This window comes from Chelon labrosus, assembly GCF_963514085.1.
Source record: "Chelon labrosus genome assembly, chromosome: 10".
Lineage (NCBI taxonomy): Eukaryota > Metazoa > Chordata > Actinopteri > Mugiliformes > Mugilidae > Chelon > Chelon labrosus.
In genome coordinates this window covers 16,988,643-17,002,870 of record NC_140360.1, presented here as the reverse complement: position 1 = coordinate 17,002,870, position 14,228 = coordinate 16,988,643, and the positions used below count along the sequence as shown (strand labels likewise).

The following is a 14,228-nucleotide window of genomic DNA, read 5'->3' as shown; positions in this document are numbered from 1 at the left end:
ACATCTTCAGGCCAAGGACGATGTGTACAGAAGAAGGGAGCAGAGTTCAGTAATAGCAGGTAGTAGGCCAGGAATTTATTGGCCTAGTTTGGACCTGATATTAACAAGTGATCTGATTGCAAATGGACAGCCTGAAGTACAAGATGCACTGAGAATACATTAGATATTCAATCAGTCAGACCTTATTTGGAGGAGGTCTAGGCTGCTGCGTTCTGGGTCACATTAAGGACCACCTACTCGACTGACAATCCTCTTGCACAAGCAGAGTTTTGCCTCATTCATTCAGGAAAAAAAAACACACAACCGCTATTTTGAATGACAGCCAGATCATCACAGATGTCTGGTCATTAGTAATAAATGCCCCATTGATAGATTTTGTTAGAGGACATCAGAGTAGTTATGAGAAGCGGCACAGAAAAGTTGAGAGACAGGTTTGGAGGCAACAACCTTGCATCAGTGTGGAGAGGTCACTAGGACATCAGGAACTACAGGAGACCATCCGCACCTTCTGAGGCAATCAAAGCCCTGGCTGGCCTCCTGAATGTCTGCCGCTGAAGTGCCCACAGGGACAAACCCACACCCCCGGGAAAATCATTACAAATCCTTCAGAAACTTGGCCTCTATCTCTCCATCTCTGTAAGACCAGACACATGGCATCATTATCACTATAAGTAGCTGAGCAGTGTCAATACTCAGTGTCACTCCCATTCAGTGATATCAGTACATTGTCTTAAACTGTCTGTATAGTTCCTTATATCTACTTATGTGTATATTGCCTTTATTGATGGAGGGTCAGGAACAAAACTCTTGGAGCGTTAAATACACTCAACCCATGAAGCTGATTCTGACAAATCACATGAGCAGTTACCCTCATGTGACTGCCGCCTAGTTTGTGAACGTTTGACGTTGAAACAGTTAACTAGAGAGGTTTTTAAATGAAGACTACATTTTAAAACACCACAGCGTGCACACAATTGAATATTAACCATAACACTTTTACTTGCTACAGAGTTATTTTCTAATCCTCTACTTTCACTTAAGAGAACAATCCTGGGCTTGACTGGTCATTTCCTCACAAACGTTTCCATTAAGCTAACGGGCTGTGTGCTGCGTCGAGCTCTCACTTTGCAAAACACAGTCGGGACATTTAAAGTCAATGCGAGCGACCACAGAGAGATCAGTGTCAAGAGAAATTATTTGGTTTGGAGGGCTCAAACAAAAGAGGACATTGTTGCATAAGAGTTGGACAGCAAACAGAAAGGGAACTTAACTCAGCTGGAACAAACAGAAACGGAAAATCCAGCTTACTTGGCCTAAAAGTGTTGATGGTTATAGCTTCACCACAGTCACGCTTTAATGAGCAACAAGCATTTCCTCTTTGGATTATCACGTTTGTGCTTGAACCTCCATTAATATGATGTTTAAAAAGTGAATTAACGCTCTAGTGAGGCTTTATCTGTGCCATCCTGCTGCCTGTTGTTTAAAAACGTTCATTAATGCGCTGATGGATAAATGCAGATGTTTTTTTCAGTTGGTCTTGGTGATATTGAAGTAACAACTGGGGATACTCAATGATTTATTTGCTTTTATAAAAACAGTCAATAATAAAATAGTTTGACCAATATCACAGTCATTTCTCACCAATCCTTCCATTGTTTTTACCGAATCTTTGACCATAAAAGTTTTAAACATCTCCTGAAATTTCTGATTTTCACCCCCTCATCAAAGACCAAAATACATCGATCAGGCATAACATTATGACTACCTTCTTAATATTGTGTAGGTCTCCCTTGTGCCTCCAGAACAGTTGTGTCTCATCAGAAAACGGACATGGGCCTTCTGAGGGTGTCCTGTGGTGTCTGGCAACAGAATCTTATTAGTGGGGGCTTTTATGACCTATATGGGTTGAGGGGAGGGTCCTCTGTGGATCAGGCCACAGATACTTGAGAACTAGTGAATTTGGAGGCCAGGTCAACACCTTGTGCTGTTTTCCATGTTTTTTGAGTTGTTGGTTTTTGTGTGTGTGCCTGTGTCAGGCTGCATCCTGCTGGGGATGGCTGCTGCCATCAAGGAGTGTCATTGTTATGGAGTCAGTGGTTTTAATTTTTTGTGGCTGATTGGTGTATTTTCTACTGTATTGTCTATTGCATATGCTGGCATACTCAGAGATAGGTTGGCTAAATGTCATAAGTGCTTTATACATTTTGGGAGGTAAATCTTCCAAGTGCAGTTACAAAGTCAAACATTTGGCCGTTAAAAAAGGTTGAAGTAGAAAAGCATTTAACATCTCAAGATTAAAGTACCTACTGAGCTTCTGTCATATTTTTGCTCCAATCCAACTCAACTCAATTCAACTCAAATTTCATTTAAGATTTCATGTGTGTAGTTTCAGTTTGCACTTTTCAACATTTATTATCTTTAAATTTGCTTTATAAATAAATTGACAGTGACAGTCCACCCCTGTAGATATAAAAAATGAAGGCACCTCACTGCAGCCTCGACACAACACATTTATTGTCAGAATAAATACATTAGATCAGAACAACAGCATTTCACTGCCCTCATTCCTTTAGGCACAGATGATTGAATGCATTACCTCCACTTACAGTTAACATGACCATTTAATCCATCAGAGTTGGAGCTTCAGTTTGATTTACCAGCACTGAAATTAGAAAGATACAGTTGTTATCAATCTACTTTGATTAAAGACAGTTTATTTATAAAGTGCATTTAATTACATTTGCAACTTGTTAATGTCCAAAGCTTGAATCAGTAAAAACTTGATGCAATCATGACATAAAATTGAACTAAATAATTAAAATAAAATTAAACTACATGGTTTCTCGGCTTCCACATCAGAGTTCATCACTTAAATAAATATACAAAATCTGGATATGGACAGGAAATGACACAAAACATATTGTGCCATTGTTCAAGTGCATGAACAAACCAAAATGATGAAGGTGAAATAGGTTTGGTGCTCTGATAGAAGATCTAGAGGCGTAGTGTTACAGATGGATGACCACTCACCACATGCTTTTTCCAGCAAAAAAACACCACCAGGGTTTTATTGGAGCAACGGATTGTGTGCGGACGTATGCTTCTTGACAACTGCCTTCATCACCGTTTATTCAGTTATTTTTCTGTCAATATCTTTTACAACAGACACGATAACGCGCCCAAACAATCTGATTGGCCCAGGAGATCTTTACTGGGAATAATGAATTCTGAATGGAGCTACTCCTCTACGAAAATTCATGCTTTCAAAAAGATTCTACGGAAGCACTTTGTATTCACGCAAGAGAAAAGAAAATGTAGTAAACATGATCCAAGTCTAACCCTCAGATTTTTTTAGATTTACTCACAGTTAAAGTAATTCTGTGAGAGCTGTTAGTATATATGTCCCTGTAATTTTACACGGTGTAACAGTACAACAGTGTAACTCATAGAATCTGATACACTATACTTCCTGTTTTACAGAAAACTTTGTTGAAAAGGAAGCCATACGCCATAAGCCATTAAATGTAGTACACTTCTCTAACAATTATCACATATTCACAGGACAAAGCCTCAGACTGATTATGCAGTCTAACAAATACTGAAACCAGGCCTTATTAGTCCCACATAGCAGCGTGGCATGCAGCTAACTCACAGTACTGTTACTGAAGTCTAAAGGTAAAAATCTGAAACCTCTATTTATAACCGTTATGAATTCTTTTGGTTTTCAAGCTTGGTTTCCCACAGATGTTTCAGGACTGTTCTCATCTGCGTGTGTTCTCATGTGATTATTCAAATTTGATAAACAAAGAAATTTTTTCTCACAGGTGTTACAGGAGTACGACTTCTCGCCCGTGTGAGATCTTACGTGATATTTCAGCGCTGATGGATCTTTAAACCGTCTCTCACATGTGTTGCAGGGGTAAGGCTTCTCACCCGTGTGGATCCTCAAGTGGCTCACTAAGTTACCATTTCTAGTGAAACGTTTGCCACACGTTTTGCAAGAGTAGCGCTTCTCCTCTTTGCGAGGTTTTGTTTTGACGGTCAAACTACCGCAACTTTTCGTATCCTTTTGGCAAGGAAATGGTTTATCTCCTGTATGGATTCTCCTGTGAGACTTGAGTGATGATGAGGCGCAAAATCTTTTCCCACAAGTGTTACAAAAGTACGGCTTCTCCCCGGTGTGGCTTCGTTTGTGGACCAACAAGTATTCACCTCTTCTGAAGCTTTTCCCGCATGTTTCACAAGAATACGGCCTCTCGTCTGTGTGAGACCTTTCGTGACATTTCATGAAATACATCTGAAGGAACCTTTTCCCGCAAGTGTTGCAAGCGTATGGTTTCTCACCTGTGTGGCTTCTGAGATGGATCTTCATTTGGGACTTATATTTAAAGGTTTTTGCACAAACCTCACACGTTAAAGATGTTTTACCCGTGTCAGAGTTACAGCGACTTCCGGGTTTCTGATGCCTCTTCTTTGGCTCTGCCTTTCTAGTTAACCTGGAATCTAAGTGATCACTTTCTTTCTGATCTTGGCTCTCGGCTACGAGAGATTTGGGGGATAAAAGCTGGTCATTGTTTGGTTCATAAGAAGGAGTCAACGTAAAGGCATCAGTCTCCTGCTTCAGTAAAAGCTGCTCTCCATCCTGACTGGTGTAGAGTTCTTCGGGTTCCTCTTTAATCTGAGGAGGCTCTGGTTCCTCCAGCTCCGGACTAAAGTTCCTCTCCTGGTTACAGAGCTGCTGGTCAGTGAGTAGGTCCTTGGTAGGAACATGTTGTTGTGGAAAATCTGGAGGGAGAAAGGGATACAAGTAACTAATGTGGGTTGTTGTGAACATGAAGTGTTCAGTTTAAAGTGAACCGGTGAAGGAAATATACAGAACTGGATGATATAAATGTTGGACTCGTAGCTTCATCAATATCATTGGCTTTCATTGAAAATTACCAGTAGATAGTGGTTTTTCCAGTGGTAGTCCAAAGGCTCGATAAGTATGGTTAACTGGAATTGTTTTGACCTTAAGACATTTGTAAATGGTAAAAATACATTTTTAAGATAATGATAAAAACAAGCAGCATGTGCGGCATACTCAATGTGTGCTTTAGTATGCCGGAGGAACCAGAGCCTCCTATATTTCATTCAAAGACATTATCAGAAGAGGCCGGGTCAAGGAGGATTTTAAATAAAACATAAGAGCATATTATATCTTTATAAAGGCGCTACACAACAAAAAGTTGCACCAGACTTGACCCCAAATTGACCCCATCATCAAATATGTAGAAAATAAATATTTCTATTAAAACAATAACATGAATTTGACAGCAGTATCCACAGCTTCTCAGCCATCAGTTTCTTTGTTTACTTATTTGGACGAACATAATTGGACGACGTCAAGTCACGTGACGTTTAAACCGGCTTCTGATTGGCTCACAGTTAACTCACCGTTAGCCTCAGTTTATGAGACATAGTTGTCAGATCGATTTAAGACTGTTAAAAAACGGTCATGTGTAAATGGTTTTTTTTTTTAAAAAGTTAACGTGAAAAATAAAATATATAATCTATCGTTTAGAGGAGGTTTTTTTTTTCATGCATTCGTCTCATCTCTGTCTGAAACATTGCTGCAGTTGCCCGATAATTTTTGTCTTGCCATATGAAAATAAGCGTAAGGTCCAAGTCACACTGATTCATTTCTTTATTAAGACCATTACATCTTTACATACCGATGCTGTGTAACTTTACATCGGGCTTCCAGGCGATATCCAGCAGTCTGCGCTGACGACTGATCTCTTCTTCGTACTGGATGATGGATTTTTCAAAGACTCCCAGTATTTCTTCAGCAGCTGCAGTCAGCCTCTCACTGATAAACGCCCTCAAATACTGAGTTGAAGACATCGTTACTTCTAAACTGATTTATTCGTCTATAATACGAAAAAAAAACGACAGTCTTCCAGCTAAAGCTTCTTCTTCTTCTTCTACCGTAGCACCAACGCTTGGCTTCGTTTTCCTCCTCTGGGTAAAGATGAATTACGGCCACCTACTGGTCACATCTGACATTTCCTACACTCATTGTTAGTGTTTAATCAACACTTCCAATGAGGCTTTTCCTAATAAAAAACACTCCCCAAAGTAATGTCAACATTTTCTGGCTTTAGAGCCAAGTAATATCTATTGACAGTGAATATAACCCTGTGTGTTTGATTGCAGCCTGGCACACAGCCCAGTTTGACCCTTACTATTCTGAGAAGTTCATGTCCTAACCTCTCAATTTATAACTATTTCCTCATTTGATCTCACGTGGGTCAGGATGAAGAGGAAAGAAACACCCCGACTGTTATAAGGTCTGTTTAAAGTCTGTTTAGTAGATGAAATACTTCAAGCAAGATGTCCGCCTGTCGACTTCCTAGACTTAATACGCAGGTGGATGCAGTGTGATGTTTTTTGGCAGCATTCAGCTGGGAGATCATACGTCCTGCCAGTCTTATGGATGTTTCTACTACCACCTAAGCCTTGTTGCACACTGTGCACACTCTGTCTTGGAAGTGGCATTCCCTGATGGCTGTAACCTCTTTCAGCAAGATAATGCCTCCTGCCACAAAGAAAAAAATGCTTCAGGAAGGATTTGAGGAGCACAACAAAGAGCTTAAGGTGTTGACCTCCAAACTCCCCAGGTCTCAGTCCAATCGAATAACTGTGGGATGTGCTGGGCAAACAAGTCCAATTCATGGAGGCAGGACTTCACAGCTTCTAGTACTTAAAGGATCTTCTTTAACTTCTTAGTGCCAGACAGAACAACTTCAAAGTCCATGTTTTGGTGGGAAAAAGGGGACCTACACAATATCTGACATAACGTTATGGCTGATTGCGTATAATGTCTGCCTTAGATATTCATAGAAATTATATCACGTGGTCTGCCTAAAGATACAACACATAGTAATTAATAAGTAAATTAATGTTCAGTTAAAGGGGAATTAGGTTTTTTTTTACAACCTCATCCAGGTCAGAGGTTAGTAGGTCAATTCAATGCGTATCATAACAAAATATTTTGTTATGGATCGCGGCAGATAATGCATTATTTAGAGGATGCGTTTCGGTGCCTCGATCACTCCCACTATACGGATATACGTGGCGCGCCACTGGATCTAAATTTCGTCCGAACAACTCCAAATGACACCAAAGTTATATGGGTGAGTAAACGATCGTATTTTATGCCGGAAATAAGGTCCAGGTTGTAAAAAAAACAGCAATTCCCCTTTAAAAGCATCACAATCCCAAATGTAAACTTCTCAGTGCTGCTTGAGGAAAGGTCAGAGGGTCACAAACATCGGTGGGTTCATCATGAGGGGACAGCAAATGTCTGCACGAACCTTAACGGAAACAACAATCCAAATGTTGTTGAAGTATCTGGTCCGGACCTGGAACATGATTGAAAACGAACGTATACAGTACCTGCTCTAGATTCATCTAACTTGTATCTCACGTCAAACCTGTCACCAATCTGTTCACCAACACAGAAATAAAGACACTCACTGCCTCGAAATGAATAAAAGTTAGATAAAGTTAGCATTTAATCTTTAATATAACAACAGCTTCAAGTCCATTATTCATGTTTACATCACCAGACTAAAACAACCATCCTTTCAGATCTCAGAATTAAAATGCACAATTAAAAATGGAGGCCAAAGCGAAAGCAGAAAGCACGGCGACCGGAGCGCTTGTTCAGAGATGCATGACGTCATGCAGCAGACAGACAACAACCTGGCTGTTTATTTTTTTTGTGTGTGTGCAGACGAGTACAGCTGCTCAGACAGCGCAACTAGCAATATGAAGTAAAAAAAGAAGAAGAAAAAAGAGACGGCCTTGTAGTTTAGTTAATAAATATACCTTCGATAAATAAACCAACTACAATCATATGTACAGGAAACCTGAACAGAGACACACGGCTAATTATATAATTTAAATAAATCCAACAAGTACAGCATTGGACAGACCAGACTATGCAAATACATTAAGATTATTATCCACAGTCATTACAATATCTACATTAAATTACAGTTGATGGTACGGTTGTGCTTGAAAGTAACACTACACAGCTGATACTATACAGATCCCACAGTCAAGTAGATCAACTGGAACATAATACCTTAAGAGTTTTAAATTCCTCAGGGTCAGAGCTGCCTGACAACACGCAGGCACACTATGATTTAGTTTAGGCGGGCAGCGTTTTTAAATTTGGCGCCGACGTCGGGCGACACTGTAAAACCACACGGGGTTCACACAAATACACAGACGACTCACACCGCTGTCAGACGCATGGGTGAACTGTTGGACCACATTTAAGATGCTAGCTGTACAGTGCTACATGCAAGTCAGAGCCCTGGAAGATGGAAAAGCACACATTCGGCACATTCATCCTCGCTGATCTGATCTCGCCATGGTAACACAAATGAAAGGGAAATTCCCTCAAATGTGATGAACGGCATGTAAACATGAATGATGCTCCCCTTAGATGAATGGATGGATAAGATTCTGTGTTTATTCTTTCATATCATGGTTTTGTTCAATTGGACCTCAGAGTATGTTCAGTCACTTTAAAATACTTACTGTAGCTCAGATGTTTTAATGCAAACGTTTAACATTTTAGGAAGTGCAGGAGAAAACTGATACCACTTTTGTGTGAAGTTAGCCTAGCTTAGCATAAAAACAGGACCTCTAAAGCTTCAACTCTACTTTAAATGTTTGTCCAGAAATACTGTTTGTATCTGACTACTTCTTTGGCACAGCACAGTCATCTCCTTGAGATCATCTCTTCAGTTAATACGTTAGACGAGCCAATGAGGAGTGGGTGGAGAAAGATGAAGTCCCCTCGAGGAAGGATAATTGGTCTATAAAGCTGATCTGTTGTTATAATTTATATTTGGATTAAACAAATTAGGTTCTGATGAAAACCTGAGGTCTTTCTCTGATGATTTCTACATCATCCTGGTTAATTTGTGTCTTTGATGCCTCCACGTTCAGTCATCTTTGTGCCGAGGAGCAGTTTTAATGGGAGGCTGATTCACTTGTGGCTGTTTTTTTTCATTTGTACATCCTGCACCGCTCTCTTTAAGCAAAGACAGAGAGGCTGTCAGTGCTCCTGGCTGGAAGGTCTGGACAGGATTTAGATGCTCATTAACTTCAGCGCTAATAGAAATATCAAGTTAAGCAGCGACTGTAGTCACGTGTTGACCTGCTACGAACCAGACGCTCTCTCAATTCATCGGCAGCTGCTCTTATTATTTAAATCACAGGAAACTAAAACACATTTTGTCGGTTTTGTGGCTCTGCAGGTTAAAACGTGTTTTAATTAAGTGACTGTGGCAGCTGTCACTCCAGGAGAAAAGATCAAAATAACTGAATTGGCTGGTGCAAATATTTTCAGGGTGATTGTTCCTCATTACAGGCTCTCTCTCTGACTACAGGACTGGAGTTTAGCTCAGAGTAAATTATGATAAACCAGCATCCTGGAGTGGGCCGTGGGTCTCCAGTATTCTTTCTGATGATTCACAATCGAACATCATAAAACCAGCAGGTTGTGTGGGTGTAAGCTCCGTGCAGAGAGTCCTCCTACAGCCTTTCATCTTCTCTCAGGATCAGCTGTTTACTGCAGAGTCAGCAATGTTTTTTTTTTTGTTGTTTTTTTTAAATTAACAATCCACGTCAGCATCTTTTTAAAAGCGGATCAGGAACAATCAGAACACAATTCTTCCTCCTCTTTTGCGTCCGTATAGCTGCAGTCCTACACCGAATCAGCCTTTCTCGGCTAAACTAAGATAACAACAGGCTGTATGTTCATGTTTAACACAGAAGCGTGTTATCAGTCTTCTCATGTGGAGGCAGTGTGCACGAGAAAGTGTCAAAGCCTAAATCACAAAAATAATTCCAACTGTTACAGCCTCTTTCTACTGGTGGTTGTGTTGCAGGAAATATTCACCATCATCTTGTGGCCAGGTGTTTTCCACAGCAACTATTTAATTTGTCATAGTAGGAAAACAAAAAAGAATAACATTACAGTGAGCTAAGGTGGCGCCACATCGTGCCAACATACACAAATCCAGGACACTAAAGCAACAGCTGCCTTTTTACGGTCCGTTAACGTCGTCCTCTTAACACGGGCTCTTTTTATTGCTCCTATTCTTCTACTCATCTACTTTTTATTTATTCTTTCTTAGTGTCTTTTCTTTCACTATCTTCTATCTAAAGCGTTTTTGCGTCTTCTTATAACGTTTCTTGACATTAATGTGTCTTCCTCTTGTTTGGCCTCGGGTCTTCGTCTGTCAAAGCACTTTTTTTTTAATAGGCGCTATAAAAACAAAGTTATTACTATTTTTAATATATAAATGGATCTTCTCCCGCTGTAAAACATGAAAAGAGTACACTGTGAAAACAGCCTGTGACGGATGTTCAATTTAAAGTCACATTCTGTTAAACATCTTTACATGAAAATGACCTTTTTGTTTGTCACTTTTGCTCGACACATAAATTCTTCATGGCGCTGGCACCCTGCGAGATGAGGTAGTACAGTATATTGGCAGAAAGCACAGAGTTTAGAAAGGGAAGACAGCCTTAAGATGACGGTTGGGTGACATGAATATTAAAAAACAAATTAAAAAACGGATAGTGAAAGAAGGGAGGAAGCCAACAAACGTCAAAGTGAAAAGTGTGCGTGGAACAGAGATGAAAAATCCTTCAAATGAACAATTACATCACGTTAAAATCAGTCAAACCGACGGAGGACAAACATCACAACACAGGTGGGATTTCTAACGCTCGCTGACTGAACACATATGGACCCTCGTTTAGCTCATGCCCCGTTTGACTGTATCTGTTACTACGTCTTGAAAAGTTGTTTACGGATGACCATGCAGTTACTCTAACGTTTATGAATTCATCACAACATCACTGCTGCTGCTGACGGCGTGGACGTCCACTCCCGACCGCGTTCGCCTCGTCCCACACAAACCTCAGCCAGGCACAGTTCACACACTCCCTCTGTTCCTCTGGCAGTCGGGCGAACTGCAACGAACAAGGTCCACGAGGCCGCTCGGAGACAAGAGAGTGCAGCGGCCCCCTGCTCGCGGCCGCTGCGGGGGACTAGTGAAAGTTACTGACGTGACACTTGACGTCGTCTAGGCTCAGGACTGTCCCCTGGTCGTTGTTGTTGTGGTGCTTGTGCTTCTTATCGGAGCAGCGGCACAGCTTGTACTTTATCACCTGAGAGGGTGGACATGAGGAAAAAGTCAGTCAAAAAGTTGCCGGACATCGGATTTTTCTTATTTTGTGTATTCAACTGTTTAATTGGCCATTCAGTTATATTTTATCTGAGTTTCATTCCTCCACAGGAAGTGTAAAGTGTGTTTTGTTATCCTAAATGTGATCAAATACAAGTATCCTAATTGCGTCAGGATTATTTTTCTCTGTAGACACTTTCTCACCTCATAAAGGTAGTCAAAGAGCTCCAGAATAGTCAGTATGCTGGCCCCAATAAAGAGCCCCATCTGACCACCGATATCACCTGGAATAAGAGATTATTGAGAAATTAGAAAATAAAAAAATAAAAAAACAGAAAGAAAACCCTCCTACTGTAATTACACATGGACATGAAGCTGTACCTAGGAGTCCGGCCACTTCGTACGCTTTCTTCTGTTCAATCGTTTCATAGTTGAGAGCTTCAAAGAAGATGTCTAAGACCAGGATGTTGTCCCTGTGGAGACAGAATAAACAAGAGAAAACCTTACCGAGGTGCCTGCTCAGTAAAATGAATCAAAGGCTGACGTATTTATTCTATAAGGGGACTTCTTCTGTGTCTCTGGGGCCGATCCATAAATAAAAAGCAAACACAACCCTGACGATTGTGTTTACAGCAGCTCCAGAAAACATCTTGGCTCGCACCAGGTCTCCAGCATGACTGTGGGATTTCTAGTTGTCTGCTCTTGGCTGTTATAAAAAATCTAGTAAGACTCTTCCAGACAAACTCTCTCCGTATCTGTGAGCTTCTTGTAGTACACTGAGTCATTCACATTTTATACCAGTTATCTTCTGAAAGTTTTATGTCTAACTCTGATTCCCATTTGTTCCTAATGCATAGTGTTGAATTTATTCTTTTCTCCCCTAAGGCTCTATTACTAAACGGAGACCCTGATGACTGGCATGCACCGTAATCCTGATTATGCAGTCCAACTCATTTGAACTGATTTTAGCTCCTTTCACACACATAAACCAACTTAAGAATATTAGTTTGAAACAAAACCCAAATTAAACGCATATAAATAAATACGCATGAAGAGTAAACTTGTGACAAATGATAGATGAACTATTCTGGAAAATGAAGACACAGTGACGTCTGTTTACAGTATTAAAGATTACTCATCAGGCTTTTATTCATTTGCATGTTTGCTGAGAAGCTCTTGATTCAGCTGCAAGAGTCCATTTTCTTTTACCTTTTAAAACCACTTATCAGTTGTCAGATTGTTCTATCGTATCGTCTTCTGCGGGAGCTTCTCAGCTGTTGATAGTCAAACAGAATGAGACATCTGTCGACGTCACATTGGGCTTTTTAAAACTCTGATTTTGTTTTATTCTCTGACACTTTACATGAAAATCATCTAAACCAAGTGATGGAAGGAAATCCAATCTGTAGAATAACCATTAATACCAGACTTTAGCATTTCAGAATAAAAACACACGGTTGATTCTTACTTGATGTACTGCTCGGATTTGTTGTACTTCTTTGCGAGATATTTAGCAGAGGCCTTGCTGGGGATCTTGACGAACGACAGCTCTTTGCTGTATCTGGTCATGTTGCACGGCGTCTCACACACGCAGAAATTATTGTCTCTTTCCACCAAGAAATCTGGAGAGAAGGAAACCAGAACACGGCTTGACCTTTGGATGAGTGCGACTGTGACTTGAGGACGTCAGGGGATGATGTGCGTGCATGTGTGTGGGTGTATTACTGATGTTGCAGGGACCTGTCTCCCTATTGAGGACAAATATCATGTCTTACATAATGCAAATCATTAAATCTGAGGAGGGAGATTGTTTCAAGGTAAGTCTGCAGGAAAAGAATGAAAGTCCATGTAATGTCCCCTAAAGTGATGGAAACACGGCCGTGTGTGTGTCTGTTCTTTAAAGATTCAGATGTGGACGGAGCCTCTTTCTTACCGAGAGCTGGGTCAGCACATTCTTTGTACAGCTCGGGGGTGCAGTAGGGTGCATCGCCTGCAGCCAAAACAACACACACTCATATTGCTGATTTTCCTTCTTCCTTTCCCTTCTATTAAGTGCCTTCAGTAATTTCTCTGCAGCGGCCTGATTGATGTAACTCAGATACAACGCAGAGACAGAGCCGCTACCTACCGGGCATGTGCACCATGCGACAGTTGCAGTTGTCCACCAGGTAGCGTGTTTCACAGTCGATGCGACAGGCTGTGATGCTGTAACTGTCAAAGAAGTCTGAATCCATGGGCGTTACCTTACAGTCTCCCCAAGGCGGAGGGAGATATATCAGCTGCAAAGACCACACGTCCCCATTACCAGTGTGTTCAAGTCAGCCATGTTGAATGAAACAATATGAGATATTCAAATTATGAGACAGCGGATAAAATAGATGGAGAATAAAAATGTCACATGAATCAACAGCAGACTCCTGCTGGTTGGAGAAGAATGAGTCAAATGAAGCAAATACGAGAACAAAACAAGTACATTTGGTTTTATGCCACATCTACATAAATAGCCAAGAGATTTAAAATGACTCGTGTGATAATTCTGACCCTAAACTCCTACTGAGCTGTGGATATTATCTTCAACTTCACACTTTTTTTTGTAAGAGGCAGTAAAAATGTTTCATTTTCCTCACATCTGGTCCATCCAACAGTCCCAACCTCTAGAAAATATATAAATGAGAGTAAAACCTTATAACTGAGAGGGAACACACAACGGTTTTTGCATTTTTGCTTAAAAACCAACATTTTGAGGATGCACCTCATATAATGTGTGATAAGAAATCAAACAATAGCTTGACATTTTAATGCACATGCTTTTCTCTGACACATATTTGTGTATTTTGAGATTAGGATTGTTGGCGGGATTAAATTATGTTGTTCCCTGTGGTTTCTGCAGTTAATTAGATGTGTATAATGTCATCACAAATGATAAGATTGATGGACGAAACTCAAAAGAAAGAACCAGAGTTATTG

The 14,228-nt window shown here is 40.5% G+C and overlaps 2 protein-coding genes across 2 annotated transcripts in view; both read right to left on the bottom strand.

The window, feature by feature from the left end:
* Window positions 1-1,826: 1,826 nt before the first annotated feature.
* On the bottom strand, window positions 1,827-6,920 carry LOC311494565 (uncharacterized protein). Its single transcript, XM_084553664.1, has 3 exons — window positions 5,715-6,920; window positions 4,345-4,785; window positions 1,827-2,662 (listed from the first exon to the last, which is right to left on the bottom strand). The coding sequence occupies exons 1-3, from the start codon at window positions 5,884-5,886 to the stop codon at window positions 2,622-2,624; spliced, it is 654 nt and encodes a 217-aa protein (XP_084409790.1). The 5' UTR covers window positions 5,887-6,920; the 3' UTR covers window positions 1,827-2,621.
* A 3,772-nt stretch (window positions 6,921-10,692) lies between these two features.
* The window catches only part of LOC311494488 (acid-sensing ion channel 1-like), a 45,043-nt gene continuing 41,507 nt past the window's right edge, over window positions 10,693-14,228 (bottom strand). Inside the window, exons 5-10 of the mRNA XM_084553557.1 lie at window positions 13,390-13,540; window positions 13,195-13,251; window positions 12,730-12,883; window positions 11,643-11,734; window positions 11,466-11,545; window positions 10,693-11,244 (exon numbers count right to left, since the gene is read on the bottom strand). Of these exons, the coding sequence (XP_084409683.1) occupies window positions 11,125-11,244; window positions 11,466-11,545; window positions 11,643-11,734; window positions 12,730-12,883; window positions 13,195-13,251; window positions 13,390-13,540 (654 nt within the window). The 3' untranslated portion in view covers window positions 10,693-11,124. The remainder of the gene's footprint in view (window positions 11,245-11,465; window positions 11,546-11,642; window positions 11,735-12,729; window positions 12,884-13,194; window positions 13,252-13,389; window positions 13,541-14,228) is intronic.

What these genes read in the sequence shown, in the direction of transcription:
- LOC311494565 (XM_084553664.1), bottom strand. Translation starts at nt 5,886, where the DNA reads ATGTCTTCAACTCAGTATTTGAGGGCGTTTATCAGTGAGAGGCTGACT. An exon ending in TGTAAAGTTACACAGCATCG is followed by an intron (nt 4,786 to 5,714) that starts GTATGTAAAGAT and finishes TTCTCCCTCCAG; the next exon opens with ATTTTCCACAACAACATGTT. An exon ending in CCATCTCAGAAGCCACACAG is followed by an intron (nt 2,663 to 4,344) that starts GTGAGAAACCAT and finishes TTCTAATTTCAG; the next exon opens with TGCTGGTAAATCAAACTGAA.